This window comes from Cyprinus carpio, chromosome B2, assembly GCF_018340385.1.
Source record: "Cyprinus carpio isolate SPL01 chromosome B2, ASM1834038v1, whole genome shotgun sequence".
In the NCBI taxonomy this organism is placed as follows: Eukaryota; Metazoa; Chordata; class Actinopteri; order Cypriniformes; family Cyprinidae; genus Cyprinus; species Cyprinus carpio.
The window spans coordinates 23185716-23204962 of NC_056598.1; the positions used below are offsets into that span (position 1 = coordinate 23185716).

The 19247-nt window shown below is 38.7% G+C and overlaps 1 protein-coding gene and 1 long non-coding RNA gene across 2 annotated transcripts; both read right to left on the bottom strand.

Moving 5' to 3' along the window:
- Window positions 1-513, bottom strand: LOC109112628. The gene is made up of 3 exons (XR_006154046.1): window positions 445-513; window positions 252-360; window positions 1-42 (listed from the first exon to the last, which is right to left on the bottom strand). It is a non-coding gene; the product is annotated as an uncharacterized LOC109112628 (long non-coding RNA).
- Window positions 514-16490: 15977 nt separating this feature from the next.
- si:dkey-68o6.8 lies at window positions 16491-18520 on the bottom strand. The gene is made up of 5 exons (XM_042719170.1): window positions 18510-18520; window positions 17275-17441; window positions 16978-17151; window positions 16793-16861; window positions 16491-16639 (listed from the first exon to the last, which is right to left on the bottom strand). Exons 1-5 carry the CDS (start codon window positions 18518-18520, stop codon window positions 16506-16508), a joined length of 555 nt encoding a protein of 184 aa, XP_042575104.1. The 3' UTR covers window positions 16491-16505.
- Between the last annotated feature and the right edge of the window lie 727 nt (window positions 18521-19247).

Sequence of the window (19247 nt, forward strand, 5' to 3'; positions counted from 1 at the left end):
TCCTCTCTGTACACACATACAACAGGAGGTGTAGTGGCAGTGCTAAAGATGACAAAACAACACACTTATCCACAATTAGGCCCATAATATATTGTTCTGTTTCTAAACCTGCTGAGCAGCCTATGTAGGCAGCACTTTTTAGGCATCAAAGTTACTAAATGTGAGCACCTCAAATGTTTGTGGTTATCTTCTATATTAAGGTGCTGAGTTTGTGTGTGTGTGTGTGTGTGTGTGTGTGTGTGTGTGTTTACCAATCTGTACTGAGACACTGGGGCATCGAGAGCTTCTTGTTCAGACATGTTACTGGAGACACGCCATTGTTGACTGGTTCTTAACACGCAAAAGGTACAAATCCATTCCCTACAAGCAAACACACACCAATACAGAATGAATGTATGACACACACACTTGCTGAGGGATTTTTCTATCTGTTTGTCTCTTCACCCAGGTGAGTCTCCATGTAACAGCAGGCAGGTGACATTGTGAATGAAAAAGCTCGTGGACACTCGTCACAACACCACAAGATCTGCCTCCTCAGAGTCACAAATGTAACACTCATCATCATTGTTTCGGTGCCATCTGGTCAGAGGAGACGACATGACAGGATATTTTATCATTATCACAGGAATAATCAAATGCATTTTGCTGTTTTGATATAGAAATCTAACCACAATATAAAGTCATAATTTAAAAAAAAAAAGAAAAAAAAAGAAATTGTAATTTAGCATGACCTGTCTGTTTCTTTTTAATTTAGATTTTAAAAAAGATTATGTTGAAATGGCGGTTTGCGCATTATGTTTTGTCAATTTAATTTGCCATTTCACGAGTGCTTGAAGACGCTGTGTTGCCAGTGTACAACAGTGTCAGTGTCGTGCACGGTGTTATCATCAGCACTTCAAAATACCTTAATAATTTTAGATACCTCATTGTTGGAATTGTTTAAAGTTTTTTTGACCTTATATCAGCTTATTTATATATTTACTGAAATATTCATATTAGCGTCCAGTTAAATCTGACAATACTGTGTGTTTGCTGCATGAAAATTCAGTCTGATTTTCACATCTGAACAAAATCAGCAGATGGGCTGAATAAAAAACACATGTTCATTCTCTGACGGGGGGTGACGATTATGGAACAGCAGAAATTACAGCGGTTACCATAGTTACCCCCCTCTACACAAGCAGCATTGCTAGTTGTTTTACGAGGAGAAAGTCACAAAAAGTTTTTAATTTTAGAATTTAATATATAAACAGTATTTAATTTAAATATTTTCATTTACATGTATATTTACATGTATATATTTCTGCATTTTAATCTGGACTAAAGAATTGAAGAAGAATTGAAGAAGATGAGAGAAGCAGTTGTTCAAAATAGACTTGTCCTCGACCTTTTGACCTCGCAACAGGAAGGAGTTTGTAAAATGTTAGGAGTATCTTGTTGTTTCTATATTCCAGATAATTCAGACAACATTACGAACATTATGGACCATATGAAAGAATCCATCCCTGACCCAAAGAGGGCTGATTCCTCTTGGTTGGATTGGCTTAATGGCCTATGTTAACCTGTTACAGGGCTGGAGTTCCGCTAAACGGATCTTTTTGAATGATTTTTTTTTTTTTTTTAAACTATAGACGACAGCAGGGCGAGTATTTTAGGCACACCGTTTCTACGATTTATTAGTTCTGTTAATTACATAGATGCGAATAATGCTGAAATTAAGTTTAACCTAGTGACTTAAAAGGTTTTATTCAAATTTATTAAACCTCAATCATGTGTTGATAAAACATACAAGTTTAAAACAAGTTTTCCAGCATTTATTTATTTATAACATGTCTGCTACACGGTTAAGTATTTTCCCCCCAAGATCATTATTTTTTCTCGTCAGTCAAATCCTCAAATTTGTAAACCTATTCAAATAATTCAATATAAAGATCGGATTCAAAGCAACGTATCGAACATCACCATAGTCGAACCACCCCATTTGAGACCAGATTGTTCGAAAATTATATTCGTTTATATAGTTACAATACAGGTTAGTTTATATTGTTTAGATTTTTGGTTCATATGCCACATATGTTATTATTAGTGCAGTTTATATGATGTAATATATTAAATCATTCAATTCGTATTCGTTATACATAGATATATATATATATATATATATATATATATATATATACACACACACACACACACACAGTTCTTTCTGGGTGGTCCGTGTACGTTTTGATAGTTTGTTTTTTCGTTTGAAACACAAAACAAAATAACGAGAAACCACCTGTTTTTCGTTTGTCGTTTCAAACCAAAAACAAAGAAACGGTAAAAAAAAAAAAGAGCCGTTCTCCCGTTTTTGGTTCTGAATCCAAAAACGAAAAATGACAAAACCAAAATCAAATAACGGTCCGATTTTGGTTTTTTGAAATTCCTTTTTCCATTTTTTCGTTTGAAGATCTACATTGAAATACAGACAGGTTGGCCACGTGACCCGGAAGTAATAGTAAATATGGTCTATCAAAATAAAAGCCAAGTTTTTTAGAACGGTGCAGCGCTAACGTTATACCAGAGTAACGTTAGAAGAAGAAAAATCAATTAATAAATAGCCTTATATAAACCTGGACCGGAATAAATATGTCATCTTCTCTTTAAGACTCTTGTTCTGGAAGCAGAATGCTCGGAAGATTGTTGCCCTCTGTGACAGTGCCTACCAGGATTTGATGAGACGGAAGAGAAGAAGGACAAGGTAACAAGCATACTGTTTATAGAAGCCTTCATCTATTACAGAATTCAAGACTAACTTCTTTCAACACAAAAGGCACTGCAGAGTAAATACTCCAGAGTCTCCACATGTACATTTAAATTTTTAATTTCAAGTCAATAAACCCTTTTCAACATATAAGCAAATTCACAAAGACCAATACATTCTGTCAAAAACCATCCAGCAATGGAGATGACTTTAAGTTGATTAGGCATTATCAAATTAAGTTATTTTAAAGTATGCTGAATACAAATAAACTGGTTAAAAGGTGTGACGGCCCCAAGAGCTCTTTGTGTTGTGCCTCTGTACTGTGTGCTGTCTGTGTGTTTCTCACTGCAGGCAATTAAGGAGATTGGGAGCACCTGGCTAGTAGCCCAACCTATTTAGGCCTGCCCGCCCAGACACCAGTGTCGGTGCTTGCGCCTGCCACACAATTCTTTTGTTTTGTGTTGTTTTAAATAATCTCTGAAAACCTGAGTTGCATCCTCCTCCTTTGTTGCAGCCTGAGAGCCAGGGTTGTAACAAATTGGGGGCTCGTCTGGTTTTTTTTTTAAATTCTGGTAGGTTTAATTTTAATAACCTTATTTAGTAAGTTTGTTGCGTTCTAGGATTTTTTATTTTTTATTTTTTTTATGGAGGATGAGCTTGAGCAGGTTTTGGGTCACATTTAAAACAAGTGGTAACACTTTACAATAAGGTTCATTAGTTAACATTAGTTAACATTAATTAATAATGAACTGCACTTATACAGCATTTATTCATCTTTGTTAATGCTAATTTCAACATTTACTAATACTTTATTAAAATCTTGCTAACATTAGTTAATGCACTGTGAACTAACATGAACAAAAAATGAACAGCTTTATTTCTATTAACTAACATTAACAAATATTAATAAATACTGCAACAAATGTATTGGTCTTTGTTATTTAAATTTTTTTTATTTATTGTTTGATGTTTAATAAATTAACCTTATTGTAAAGTGTTACCAAACAAGTTTTTTGCGATTGTGGTTAAGGAGCTGGTTTTATAACCATTTCTGCAGAAAAGGGATGAGTGTGAAACCAAAAAGTCCTTATGTTAAGTTGGGTTAGGTCATGAAAACCAAAAATATAGATAACAGCAAATAATCAACGTGGCTGTTCAGCATGACTTGCTTGAATTGTGTAAACTAACTTTTTTGTACCCCACAGTGGCATTGATGACCAAACTGTCTGATGTGTCGAGGAGGTGGTGCTGGCAGCCGAAGAGCACTGCGGGACCTGGGGCTATATGCTCGGGCAAATAGGGTCAGCACGGTGGCTGACTGGTGACCAGATGGCAACAGTCAGGTCAACGTTTCAGTGCCTTATATGCAGAGGTTAGTCAGTTGTAAATTATGTACAAACAAGTCATATTCTGCAGTAAAATCAAGTCATAGCATTACCCTATTGAAAGTCGCCTGTCACATTAAAGGGTTCAACATTATAAACGGACACTGCACTGCCAAACTTTGTTCAAAGATTTATTTTAGATTCTACTACAGAACCCAGGGTTTCAGAAGAAAACAAATATGTACTGCTTAATTATAGGTAAATGTGCCAAAACATTTTATGTTTAATGTAATCCTGCAGCTATAAAACAATGGGATATTGGATTTTAATATTTGTATTAATATAAGTGTGATGTAGCTTCAGTGAAGATGTAACCAGAAGAAAAAAAATATATGGATGTTACTGTCATACAATATAGAACAAGAGGCTTATGACACCAGAGATATATAGGGGATACAAGGGAATGTTTAGACATATCATTACTATGACTACAATTTTTATTAAAATTTAATTATTGCAGTCAATGGGAATATATAACTATTAACACACTGTAACACTAACAAGTGAAATGAGACAGATGAAAATTGCTTGAGACAACTGTTGAAATATTTGTTGAAAAATATTCTGAATCTTGCCGATGTGATGGAAAACCCAGTTGTGGCACTGTGCTGCCGGGGCCTCGTTGGATGCCGGGTCTGCGTTGAGCAGTGGGCAACTACCTCGCCGCACTGCCCAAAATGTAGGGACGAGATGTTCCAAGAAAAAAAAATTTGAAATTACAGGGATGGGGGAGATTGTGAATGTTTTGAAGGACACTATTAGTTAGGGGATTGTTTTAGTTAGTTTTTATTTTAGGTTTAGGTTTTAAGTTAAGTTAAATGGTTAAGTTTGGTTATGTTCATCTGTTGTGTTATTTTATGCAATTAATAAATTGTTCAATTTTATTTTCTATTATTCTCACTTGCAGAAGTCCTTTTGTTGTATTCATTTTATGTTATTTTATGCAAATAATAAATTAATATAAATATTTTAATAAAATAAATTATGTTCACTTGCATGACATACTGCTTGTTGTCTATTATACACACTAGAACCACACACCCCACTGGACTGAAGGCCTATATGTGAGACATGTTTTAAATTTGTGAGTGTTACAGTCAACTCCTAAAACTTCACGCAGTATAATAGCACATGTAAATCAGACAATCAAACATGAGGAGAAAGAGCTCATTTTTGTTGAGTACGCTAATGCCTTAAGCAGCTGTGCTAAGAAACGTGATTTGTGAAAGCACAGTTGTAATGAAAATAATGGGAAGTGTTTTAATTACAGAACATAAATCAATATCTCCATGACAGTAGCTCGCACAAAGCAGACACAGTGCGACACCTACTGGTGTCTGTAATCGTTTTGAACTGCCATTGATTTTAAACTTCGTTGGATTATTAACGTAAGGACTGAGAACCTTCACATATGTCATTTTTGATTGTATTATAAACAAACTACTATCACTATTAGTTAACCAGCCTGTTCAATACATTTCTATTAACATTGTATAACGTGAGCGAGGTAACAGCGTGTCCTTGGGCTTTTTGAAAATAGATATGATGCGTTAGGATAAAATTATATTTGAGGACCAACACAAGTTTTACGAGGGTGTCAATCGAATGGCAAAGACGAGATAGGGACTGATATTTTGATGGCGGAATCCCAATCTCCCTCATTATTATTATTTTTTTTTTTTTATTGAACACAGAACAAATAACATACAGAGCACAGCATAAGACAGTCAGTGTAATATAAAATGTGACATTAATTAGTAACAGGGGATCTAAAAATAATCTCATAATATTTTAAACATGTTAATGACTTTTTGTTTTTTATCAATTTCAATGAAGATATAAAACAATCAAATTCAACTAAAATACTTTAAATATTGGGGATGAGTTTAAAACATTTTTGTTTATGTATATAAAATTTTGACAGCAATATGAATAAATTAACAATGTATTCAAGACCTTTGTTAACATTATTTTCATAGTACACAATAATATCCTTTAAAGAAAAACAGTATTTATCCTTTACAAGAGAAAAAATTAAATCTGCCAATTCCTTCCCAAAACTTTTGGGTAATTTTACAATCAAAAAAACCAAATGTGTTAACACCTCTTTCTCATTTTTTACAAAAAGTACATAAATCATCAATATCAGAGTATCTTGAAATTATTGATTTAACAGGGTAGATGGTATGCAACATTTTAAAATGTATTTCTTTAGTTTTGTTATTGATACAATATTTAAAGGGGATTAACCAAGCAGTCTTCCAAATAATATTATCAATAATAGAGTTCCAAAAGAATTTTCCTCTAGATGTATCTCCCTCATTATTAGTAACGTTATTAGTCCTACTCATGACGTCACGTGGGAATTCACGTTGAATCGCTGTCAGTTCGCTGTCCATTACGGTGGAAACCACATTAAATATAAATTTAATTATATAATATAGCGCTAACAGTAACAACTCTGCACACACAATAAGTTCTTAGGTTAACCTATATTACCAACTGTGTTGAGCCAAACAATGCGCTCATTAAACGTGACTGGTGATGTCTGGATAGGCACGATATTAAATAGCTGTAATAAACTACTGTTGCTAACATATTTATTCCGGTCCAGGTTTATATAAGGCTATTTATTAATTGATTTTTCTTCTTCTAACGTTACTCTGGTATAACGTTAGCACTGCATATTATGACCGTTCTAAAAGCTTGGCTTTTATTTTGATAGGCCATATTTACTATTACTTCCGGGTCACGTGGCCAACCTGTCTGTATTTCAATGTAGATCTTCAAACGAAAAAATGGAAAAAGGAATTTCAAAAAAACCAAAATCGGACCGTTATTTGATTTTGGTTTTGTCATTTTTCGTTTTTGGATTCAGAACCAAAAACGGGAGAACGGCTCTTTTTTACCGTTTCTTTGTTTTTGGTTTGAAACGACAAACAGGTGGTTTCTCGTTATTTTGTTTTGTGTTTCAAACGAAAAAACAAACTATCAAAACGTACACAGACCCAGCTCGCATCGAGCCACAGTAGAGCATAAGCACTAATTCTTACAGCGCGCTAGCTCTAGGTCGGGTACCGGACCTGGTTGAAACACCTCTTGGCACCGAGCCAAATCGGCTCCTACACCATCGTAATCCCGTGCACCCAGATAAGCAACACTGGTGTGATATGGGGAAAATGCAGCAATATGTTGGTGCTTGGGAATACACTGCCGGCTTATAATGCGGGCATAATAAGGGGGCCACATTAGATAGCTAATGAATACATCAACCGCAGCTATAACTAAAATAACTTGCGCTGTCTATACGACCTGGTCGAAACCATGGCTAGGGCACGCGCCAGGCCGGGCGGGCCCATAGCCTAGTCCAATGACTGCTCAACTCCCTCCTACTGCACTGACAGCACATGTGATGCGAACGAGGGAATGTCCAAGTTATAGAATCTCGCAAACGTGTTGCGAGACGACCAGCCCGCTGCGAAACAAATGTCCTGAAAAGCCATGCCTTTCGCCCAAGCCCATGACGACGCCAAACTCCTTGTGGAGTGGGCGTGCACCCCGATTGGGCAGACTTCTGAGACACTGAATTACTGTCCTTCTTGGGGCAAAATGCTTGAATTGTAACTATCTGAGCTCTGAACGGCGTTGAGAGCACTTTAGGCGAATAGCCACTTTTGGGTAAAAGTCTGACCATACAATCGTCCGGTCCAAACTGCATACACGCGCTGTTCACTGACAGGGCATGCAAGTCTCCCACTCGTTTCCCGCAAGCTAGCGCGAGCAGTAGCGCCGTCTTAAATGAGAGCACTTTAAGGTCGCTAGACTCGGCTGGTTCAAATGTGGGTCGGACAGCGCACTAAGCACTAACGACAGGTCCCAGACCGGCATCTGACGAAGGCGGGGTGGATTAAGCCGCCTAGCTCCCCAGAGAAAGCTCGTTATCAGGGGGTGCCTCCACACTGAATGGCCGTCTAACAAGTCACGAAAAACGGCGATAGCGGCCACGTAGACTTTCACTGTAGATGGAGAACTGCCAGCATCCAGACGTTCCTGTAGGAAGGTCAGAATAATGGAGACATCGCAACTCCTGGGGTCCTCCTTTTTTGTCAACACACACCAGTTAGCAAATACTTTCCACTTCAGAGTGTATAAGCGCCTCGTCGAAGGGGCTCTAGCCTCTGCTATTGTCTGCAGCACTCGCTGATATACTCCACGCTGATCTGCCACACATGTAGGTCCCAAAGCTCTGGGTTGGGGTGCCATATGGTGCCACTCGCCTGGGATAAGAGGTCCCTTCTCGGCGGGATCCGCCACGGGGGAATGCGCGACATGTTCACCAGTTCCGGGAACCACGGGTGGTTGGGCCATTTGGGTGCTACCAGAATCAACGCACATCTCTCCTCCCTGATCTTTTGCAGCACCAGCGGCATTAACTTGACTGGGGGAAAACGGTGCTTCCGTCCCTTGGGCCAGCGGCTCTACAGCGCGTCTCCCCCCAGGGGGGATGCTGTCAGCGAGAAGTACAGAGGGCAGTGGGTGTTCTCCTGTGACGTAAAGAGGTCGATCTCCTCTTTGCCAAACAGATTCCTCTCGCTCTCCACGCCCGCGGCTGCACTCGGCCCTGTAACCAGTGTTGAAGCGGTCTCATGTGCAACAAGCCCAGTCTGCAGACGGAGGCTGCAGCGGCCATCAGACCGAGCAACCTCTGAAACTTTCTTAAGGGGATAGCTCTGCCTTGAACGAAGAGGGCTAGTGTACTGTGAATCGACTGGATTCTCGGCTCTGACAGCTTCGCGATCATAGTGCGCGAGTCCAGTATCATACCCAGGAATGTGATAGATTGGCGCGGCTGCAGTGTGCTCTTCTGAATGTTCACAGACAGCCCCAAACCTGTCAGGTGGGTGAGGAGTCTGTGTTTGTGTTCCTCGAGAGCGCTTCTCGAACCCCGCGCGATGACTAACCAGTCGTCGAGATAGTTCAGTATGCGCATTCCACTGAGCTTCAGGGGAGCGAGCGCTGTATTCATGCACATTGTAAATACGCGGGGGGCCAAAGCGAGTCCAAACGGCAACACTTTGAACTGGTATGCCACACCCTCGAATGCAAAACGCAGGAAGCGCCTGTGATGTGGGGCTATCTGGATGTGGAAGTACGCATCCTTCAGATCCACTGCAATGAAGTAATCGTCGGGCTGAACGTGCGCGAGGATCTGCTTCACAGTTATCATCTTGAACGTGCATTTCACGAGCACTTTGTTCAGTAATCTCAGGTCTAAGATGGGGCGCATACCTCCGTCCTTTTTCGGAACTAGAAAATAACGGCTGTAGAACCCGGAATTTCTCCGCTCCTCGGGCACTATCTCTACTGTTTGTTTGGCCAGGAGAGATGAGATTTCTGCCCGTAGCAGCGGGGCCCTCTGTTCTGATACCTCTGTCATAATCACACCGCCGAAGCGGGGTGGTCTGCGAGCGAACTGGAGCGTATAGCCGCGTTTTATCGTGTTGATCACCCAATAAGATGCCGCCGGGAGCGCCGACCACGCGCTCAGATGACTCGATACAGGGGGCATTAATGCATGCTGCGGCGGGGGCTGCGGGCCAGCCACTGGGGAAGCATTGACCGCTATATGAATGGCAGGTGACTCGTCCGCGGCTTCTTGCACGGGAACATACATAGTCACCTCCTCGGGTTTCCCCGAGCTTCCGCTTTGCGAAGCGTCTCTCGGGGGAGAGGCTTCGCTTATGTCGTGGGTAATAGTAGAGGGAGGAAGAAAGCTCTTTTGCTGAGGCATGTAATGCATGTTTATTGAAATAGAACACAGCGGTTTCATTGTCACAACATTTACGTCGTTGATGAACTCTGGGCGGGAACACGCCCTCTTCGCCGCGGGTCTGGCGAACACGTCCCACGCTTTCTTCCCCCTGGCACGAGCATCAGGAACGCTGCTCCTTCTTGTCCGCCGGGCGCCCTTGGCTGCTAGAGGCTGGTTTTGCACCAAAACGGGGCTTCCTGGACTGCCTCTGGCGGAACGGTGGCTCACGACGCTCTACCGCCCTCGGGAACGCGCGCCTGGTATATCCCGCCGGACGCTGCGCTGAAGAGGACCTGGACCTCGCTGCAGGGGGGGGCTTGAGACCGTTTCGGCAGGAGATGAGGCATCATCCTAGACTGCTTGACGGTTTCGGCGTATTTCTCCGACAGAGACTCCACCGCAACACCAAAAAGACCGGTGGGGCTCACCGGCGCATCCAGGAACTGCCTCTTTTCGGCATCGCGCATGCCGGACAGCGTCAGCCACAGATGGCGATGAGGGACCACAAGGCTGCTCATATTGCAGCCGATTCCCTGTGCGACCTTCCTCGACGCCGCGAGAGCGAGATCCGCCGCCGTGCGCAGCTTCCTGAGGCGACTCTGGTTCCGGGCTTCCCTCGTCCAGGGACCCCAGGAGCCGAGTTTGGAAGACCTGCAGGATTGCCATCGTGTGGAGGGCAGATGCTGCATGTCCAGGCCGAAATGTATGCCTTCTTGGCGATGTGAGCAGTAGCTCGACATGGCTTAGAAGGCAAAGAGGCGGTCTTCCAGCCAGGAGAAGACGCCAGGTGGGCCGCGATAGCATCCTCGACGGGAGGTGGTCGCGCGTACCCTAATTTCTCCGCCCCTTCCACCGTCGTCAGCAGCTGGGTCCCCTGTGCATGGGCTCGGGCTGAGTAAGGGGAGCGCCATGACCGAGTGAGTTCCTCGTGGACCTCAGAGAAAAAGGGCGTGGGTCTCTGCGGGGCATCAGCCTGACGGCCCGCGCCGAGGAAGGAACCGTCCATCCATCTCTTAGACGGCAGCTCCTTGGGGGCTGTCCACTCCAATTCCATGTCTGCCACCGCCTCCGTGAGGATCGCCATAAGCTCCGTATCCAGCGAGGCGGGGGCGGCTTCAGACGGGGCCTCGGGCCACGCTCCCGGGTCGGAGGCATTTGTAGACATGGCGTCGTCCTCGTCATATCCAAACGAGACCATTTCCCGCGCTTCTAGTGGAGGGCGGTAACTGGCCTCAGAGTATGAGAGGGGATCTTCCACGTGAGGATGGCGTGGGCGTTGGGCCGACGCCAGTACCTCGACAGAATCCGTGGACGGGGCTCTCTGCAGTCTCTCGGTTCGCAGCTCGACGGCGGCAGACGGGGGAGAGGCAGGAGAAACAGGGCCACCGTTACGGGTAACGGCCAGCCTTGAACGAAGGATCTTGATGGGAAGCTCCTCACAGGCACGACATCCCGAACCTTCGAATGCCGCCTCTGCGTGAGCCCGACCCAGGCATAGCACACACTGCTCGTGTGCATCCGGGAAATCAATGGGCCCACCACACATGCGGCAAAGTGACATTTTAAGAGAAAAAAATCGCCGGAACGCGAGAGGGGATAATTTTCCACAATATTCCGCTCTGAATGCGTGAATCCACGGCGAAACCAGACTCAAGTGAAGAAAAAAGATTCAGAGGTTTTTTGGCACCCGCCGTCACCTATATTGAGGGCTGTCAGCCAATCAGGTGAGGGCGGGGGGAGCAATTGGCTATTTGCAAGCAAAAGAGTTATTCAATCAGACTTCATAATTTCGAGGAAATGGATTTCCCCATACGTAATGTCGAGAGACCGACTCGATAAGGGAACTCCAACCGTTTCATCATTTGTAGGCGGCCGTTCAACGCTCATGAACCCTCCGAGATCAGCCTAACCTTGACCTGATCTTATGGAATTTGCCGCTGGCTGTGATTTATGTATATGGTTAAACGTGAAATATAATTAGTTTTGGGTAAATGTAATGAGCAGTCTTTAAATGCAGCTGTCACTTCTGAAAATGTGAAGTGTGTATGTGGCCACAGGTCCTCTTAGCAACATGAAAATTAAAGCCTTTATTCAAATTGAAAATAGATTATATTCCTTGTATCATCAATGAAGCTGTCAGTCTTTTCGTTGCAAGCTAATTGGTTCTACATTCTCACAATCGAAGTTGACTACACTGTAGTGAATCTCTTATTTACATCTACACTTTAGGGCTTTTCACACTGCGCTTAACCCTGGGTTATCATAGTTTTAAACCCTGCTTTTAACTCTGGCTAAAGAAATGTTTTACACTGGGTTAGAACCACTTTTTAAACAGGGTTATGAAACCCTGCTCCAGAGAAGGGTTTTGACACATATTTCCAATGAGCATGGCTTGCAAGAAACAGATAGCTTGTGTTCAGAATGTTTTAGTTGTGTATGTAAAACACTAACAACATATTGATATTTATTATAACTGTTATAAAAGCATTCCCACTCACACACCTTTGGAAAATCGATATTTGTGTAGAATGCCAGAATCAGAACCACAGGTAACAGGTAGGACTGGACCTTCAAACTTGTTCATGTCAACAGCGTCATCATCATCATCATCGTCTTGATTGTCTTCGATCTTATCGGGTGATTCTACAACAAATACACAGATGTTCACTAAACAGAACATGAAGTCTTTCTTATTCTGAATAACTGTTGTAATGATCTTATTTAAAGGAATATTGCTCCAAAAAAGAAAGAAAGTTAGTCCCCATTTGCTCACCCTGTTTTTTTAAACGCACATGGATTTTTTTCTTCTGCAGAACACAAAAGGAGAAATTTTGATGAACATCTTGATCACTCTTAGCTCTTGGCCTAGAAAGGTTATCTCCTCATCAAATCCTGTCTACAATGATCAAAGAGCAGCCAAACCTTTGCATCATGAACCTTGCTTTTGATAAAGCTTATATATAAGATAAATCCATCCTATAAACAGAAAAAGAACAAAGTTAGAAAAATAAATGTATTTATATTATCTGCACTATGTCCATTTTTATTTCAGGTAACTGTTATTTATTTAATTTGAGTTCCTCAAATGATTTCCTAACAGATCAGACTCAAAATTATAATTGCACTTGAGTGTGCATTAGTTAAAACTGTTATTGAAACCAGTCTTATGCACCTCTATGAGTTTCTGGAGTGGAATCCCTTTGCAAAGGATGCTGGTCTTCCACTTTTTGTGCCTCTCCTTCATCCCAAACCTCTCAAACTCAGGGGGTGTGAACCACTGGCCCTCACTGAAAATGCACTTCTGCTCTAAAGACAGAAAAAAAAAAAAAATGTATTCAGCCACTACTGGGATGACATGTTTTTGAGAACATGGATGTTCTGGATGCTCCAGAATTACAGTCTAGCTCTTCATAAACATTACTCAATTCTTAAACATGTAGAAATATTTCTGCACCTACTATCACAATATTTCTTCAAATACAGGACACCCTCTTTAGAGCCACATGTAACAGGAAGTTGAGATTTATTTTGAGGGTTTTTTTTTGGTTCTGTGGATGAATCGGAAACAAGTCAATTTAAAATCAGTTAGGTGAAGAAGAAAAAACTTCTCAATAACACATTAGACAGTGTAAAAGATTTATTGCTGTTTTGAAAAAAGTTATTTAATTTTTAGTTATGTGATGGGGAAGATTTTTTTTATTGGCTTGTTTCTTCTTCTTAGGTTTAGAATGTAAAAGATTTATTGCTGTTTTGTGTTTATTTTTGTAAATTTGTTTATTATTTATACTTTTTTTTTTTACTTTGACGTTTTTTTTTTTTACTGGAGTTTGAACTCATCTGATGTGTTTCTGGAATGCTCTGAAAGAGTGATTTCATGAAGGAGGCTGTCCCTTATCTGCAGTATTTGAACAGCATGGGCTCCGCCATGTTGAGCAGTCTGTGGTGTATTATCTCTCCTCCCACACTCACAGAAACGAAACTGAAAGCTGCTTCCTGGCCCGTTGTCTTTGCATCTGAGTGAAAATAAAACTATAATATCAGAAAACATTCACAAAAGGATATAATTCTTTGGCTCATCCAGATAATGTAAATATTTGTAATAACCTTTTAACATTTTTGCATATGATTTCATACATTATTAACCCTTTTACTGTTGTCATGTATCACACACAGGCAAACATGTATACACAACATTAACATTCCTTAGAATCTTTCCAATTTTTAATCTGAAATGTGGTAAAAAAAAAAAAAAAAAAAAAAAAATGTTCATGAGTTCATGATGCCTAATGCATTAATTAATGTTAACAACTTGATCATTTTCCAGTATTACCATTACCATCTATAAATAAATAAATAAATAAATTTACAAAATATGAACAAACTCTAATTTTTTTTTTATGTGATATGGTGGAAGTTATGCTTGACAAATCCTGTCAATCATGAATAAAAAATAATTATAAATGTTAAACCAAAGTAGTCCTTACCAACATTTGAATATGGATCAAAGATGTCATGTCATTTCACAGTTCACTATTATTTTGAGGTAATTATTTACTTTTAAAAAGTTATATACATACAGCATTACCTAAAGTGATTTGGAGGCTATAGGCCCTCCTCTAACACCCACTCTCTGACTGTTTTAATTCTTTTTATATTAGCTAATATATATTTAAAAGATTCAATTATAAAATATTATAAACATTTTCAAATTTATATATCATTTATATTTTTAGCTATTTTTATTATTTTTAGCACCTTTTGATTTTATGACAAGAACAGTCATATTCAGCTTATTTACAACGTGGAAGTACTTTCTTTGAATGATGCCTCCTGATTAGTTGGTAAATAAAGAACAACAAAGTGCAGTGAACGGTAAAACTATAAACGGTATAAACGGTAAAACTACAAACAAGTGCTTTTATGATTGTCATAGTAAATCAAAATTATATGATAACAAAATCCAGTGTGCTATATAAAGAAGCAAAACAAGATGTTTTATTTTATTTATTATTTTTACCAGTAGAATAACTGAAAGTGAAAGCCTCGTACAATCAAGTTACAAATGGCTAAAATTACTCTAAAACAGGGTGGATATCTTAATCTCTTTCTCACTCTTATCAGTTATGCTGCGTGTAGTAGTCTGAGCACATAATAATGCTGTATTTATAACTCACCTTCATATTCTGTCAGTGAGCTTTTTATAAAACCGTGCTGCCCTCTTCAGGTAAAAGCAAAATAGTAATTAAACAGGAAAGCTTTATCTATTTATAATACTATATTAATTGATCTTTTATTAATAAGGGGTACATTATTTGACTCATTTTTAAGTAAACTAGTTGTTTTGTATGATTGAGTATGTTTAGATTGTGTGTGTAAATTAAGTTTAATTCATTGACTTTTATTAAAAGGGGAACTAATTGTGGATGATAATTTATGTGATGGGTTGAATTTTATTTATGAAGTTGGGTCAATTTTTGATGTATGGTTCGTGATTTTCGATGGTTGAATTTTCTATATAGTTTGGTGAATTGCACAAAATTAATTTGTTATGAATTATAATGTTTTTTTTTTGTGATTTTTTGTTTTTTGAAGACTAAAAGACACTACTGTTTATTGTGCAAGGCACAGAATTGAGATGTATTTGCTGGTGCTCCTGTTACATGTTCTGTGTTGAACTGAAGTAAGACCAATCGTCTTTTGTCTGTCGTTCTTCAAACATTACATTAGCACTGTATTGTTTAATCAACTCACTTCCTGTTCTCCACCTAGTGTTCCTAGCAGCTAAACTAGCTTGACGGTTATGCCTTGGCATGACTATATATACTTGTGTTTCCAGGACGCTTGCATGATTCTTTCTGTGCCAACACCATTTGACCTCAAATGAGGATAAGGGGAGATCATTTCATTTTGGCCATATTTAATGCAGTGTATTCCCTCTTTCCTGAGTAGGGGAATAAAGGTGCATTTTAATATGACCTGCTTTAACACTAAGACATTCATTGTGCAAAATGAGTGTATCTATATTGGGTAGATCATTTACAGAGCAATAAGGTGATTCTTTTCTATACCCACAGTATGGATAGATATTTGATCAATTAGTTAGAACATGTATTTTAGTATTTGTTAATTTTTATAAGTTATGTTGACTGTTATAAGTTATGTTGAGATAGAATAGTTAGAACATGTATTTGAATATTCAATAACTGTTATATTGCAATTGTTTATTATTAATGTTGGATTTTGTTAAAGGAATTGTTTTGTTAATTTTTGGGTTTTATTTTTGTTGTTGTAATTGTTGTTGGAAAAATTTTCAGCAAATTTTCTTTTTTGTGTGAACTGTTCCTTTCACCCACTTTATGTCAATTATTCATATTTTATTTTTTGTGTGAAATTTTTATTTCACCCATTTTAATATTTTTTTTTTTGTGTGAACTGTTCCTTAAAAAAAATAGCAGATAGAAAATGAAAAATGCTATTTTGAAACACCTATGTGGAGATTAAAACAAAAGAGCATAAATGCAGGACTCTTTATTGTTATAATGTTACAGTGCCTTGAGACAGAAGGTTATGCTGCTTTGAGATATTTAAACACTGAGGGTAACTTACTGTCATAAAATGCTTTTCTGTCCAATAAGGCCTTTTTCTTCCCACATGTGACAGGAAGCCATCTCTTGTGTTTATCCATGTTCCAGAGATCCTCTGGGAGAAGAGGGTAAAACGCATTTAATTAAAATTAACAAGTTGTTTTACATGTTTCATTTTTGTTATAAATATAATGGTGGGAATGCACATAAAGTGTCCAGCAAATGTTTTATTACGCCAAAAGGAGTTTGTCCAAAAATTAATAGCAACCTGCTTTACTATGCAAGGACGGACGAGAAAACGGCAATTCTGTGCTGGAGTCTGGAGAGCTCTGAAGATCTGGAGAATTTTTTGAAATACAAAACAGAATGGTTTCAGAACTTAATGTAATTCTTTAGACAGACAGACAGACAGATAAAAAGACAGGCTGGTCAATCAATTATCTGACTCAGAACCTCTCTTCACGTGTTTATCTGTCGTCCTCTGGCTGCTAATGCTTTGTGATGATGGTCCAGCTTGGTCACTCACAGAGTTGCTCTCTGTCCTTCTCTTTTTAACCTCTCTCTCTTTTCCTGTGCCTTGATCCTCATCTCTTTCTCGTTTTTCTTTATTTGGCTGACTCTTAAGAGCTGAGGAATTAGAAACTAGAATAAATCAGCAATGCTGAAGACCTCAGTGTAATATTACAACAAAACCACTCTCAGATGGTGAGACAGACAGACTGATAGTTAGCAACACATATGATTTCTTACAGTTCATCAGAGCTGCAGTGATTTCAGAGAGTTGAGGGTAACGCTCTAATATATGCCCCTGGGACACACATTCCCAGAACTTTCTAGCATTCTCCTCTCCACATTCTTCAATGTAATAAATTTCTAGATTTATACTATCATCGTTCTCCAGTGTTCTCAAGGTTTTGCTTCAAATAAATAAATAAATGCAAAAATGTAAATTGTTAAATCTTTTTGCCTTAATATTGATGTATTATTGGTCAGAAATTTTAAGATAATGCTTACACAAAGGTCATCTGTGATGAGTCCGTTGTCCTTGAGATGTCGGAGAAACATTAACGGCTTTTCCATTGTATTTTTTTTTGAATTTTTTTGTTGTTATTGGATGTAAAAATTTTTAATTTTTTATATGTGAAAAGTCCATAGTGTTTTTGGTTTTTGTTTTTTTTGTTGTTTTTTATGAAGAACAGATTTAGAATTCCTGAATTTGTGATGTGTACCTATGAATTTAGCAGTTTAATTGTATTTTATTAGACACAATAAGCATCCAGCCTTCAGTGACTCATTGTAATGCAATTACAACACTGTCGCATAATACATACAAGTCAATTCGAGTCAAGTCTGCTTTATTGTCAATTCTTTCACATGTACAGTACATACATACAGAGAATTGAAATTGCGTTACTCTCAGACCCTCGGTGCATACAGATAACACTAACAGTAGAACATTAAATACAGATAATAAGATATAAAGTACAACTATACAAATATACAAATAGGTCATGTAAAAAAGAAAGATAAGTAAAGTAGCACAAGGCACATGGCAGACAGAGTGCAAACCAGTGAAGTAAACAGTGCAGATATAATGATTGTAGTGCAAAAGAGCTTATTCAGTCGGATTAAAGTGTCAAAAATCTCAGAGAGCAGTTCTTTATTTAAACTGTTGTACAGTTTATAATTATCTAATGTTATTTTACATAACATAATTCATTTTAACAAATACAATCAAATCATGTGTATTCTTTCATAATAAATTAATTTTTAAATAATTTTACACTATTTTATAGAAAAATAACTTAATTTCATTGTATTCATATTTTTTTTTTACCATACAGTAATGTACAGTTAACCAGTTGAAAGTAGGCCACTCACTCTGACGCGGAAATAAAACTGAAAGTTGCTTCCTGGATTGTTATTTAGAAATTTGAGTAATACAAAGTGTTAAAAGAAATAAAAAATGGAATAAATGTACTCACCTTGTGTCCATGACTTTCTGACTATTTTTCTGGTTTGCTTTCTCTCTTACAAAGTCAGCTACAGTATGTACACACACCGTCTAATCTCCTTTCCTTTCACATGCGCCACCGAACCACACCTTTCAGCAGATCTGCCTTCTTAATGCTTACCTGATCATCATATTGTGTAATGGTGATCTAGCCATGCGGAAATCAAACCAACAACCAATAAATAGTGAACGTTAGACATCTGTGATGTGAATATGACTTGAATGGTTTTCCTGAATTTGATTAAATTTGTTTTATGAACAGTTTGGCATCTTTATTCATGTCAATGTTTTGATGAGATATTTATGTTCACCTGGACTGTTTTTAAATCTATTTTGTTCTTGTTGGAATGTGATCTTCTTTCCTTACCAACTGACTCCTTCTGTTTTTTTTCTATCAGATATTGAAGTGATGTTCGCATCCTGCTCTGAATCTCCTGTGGTTCCATAAAATACAATCATCATTAAGTTATGCATGATCTAGATATTTAGGATAAATGAATGGTTATGCATTGTTTATATATTTATGGTTTATCAATGAATAGCCTTTCCCAACATCAGGGTATCAATTCAGTTATGCAAAAGGCTTAATTTATAGATTAATAAGATACATCTGACTTTATATTTAGCATATAATGTACATCATCAAGAAGACTTGCTACAGAAATTTCACAGGTTTATAAGGTCAAAATACAATCATTGTTTAAAGGGA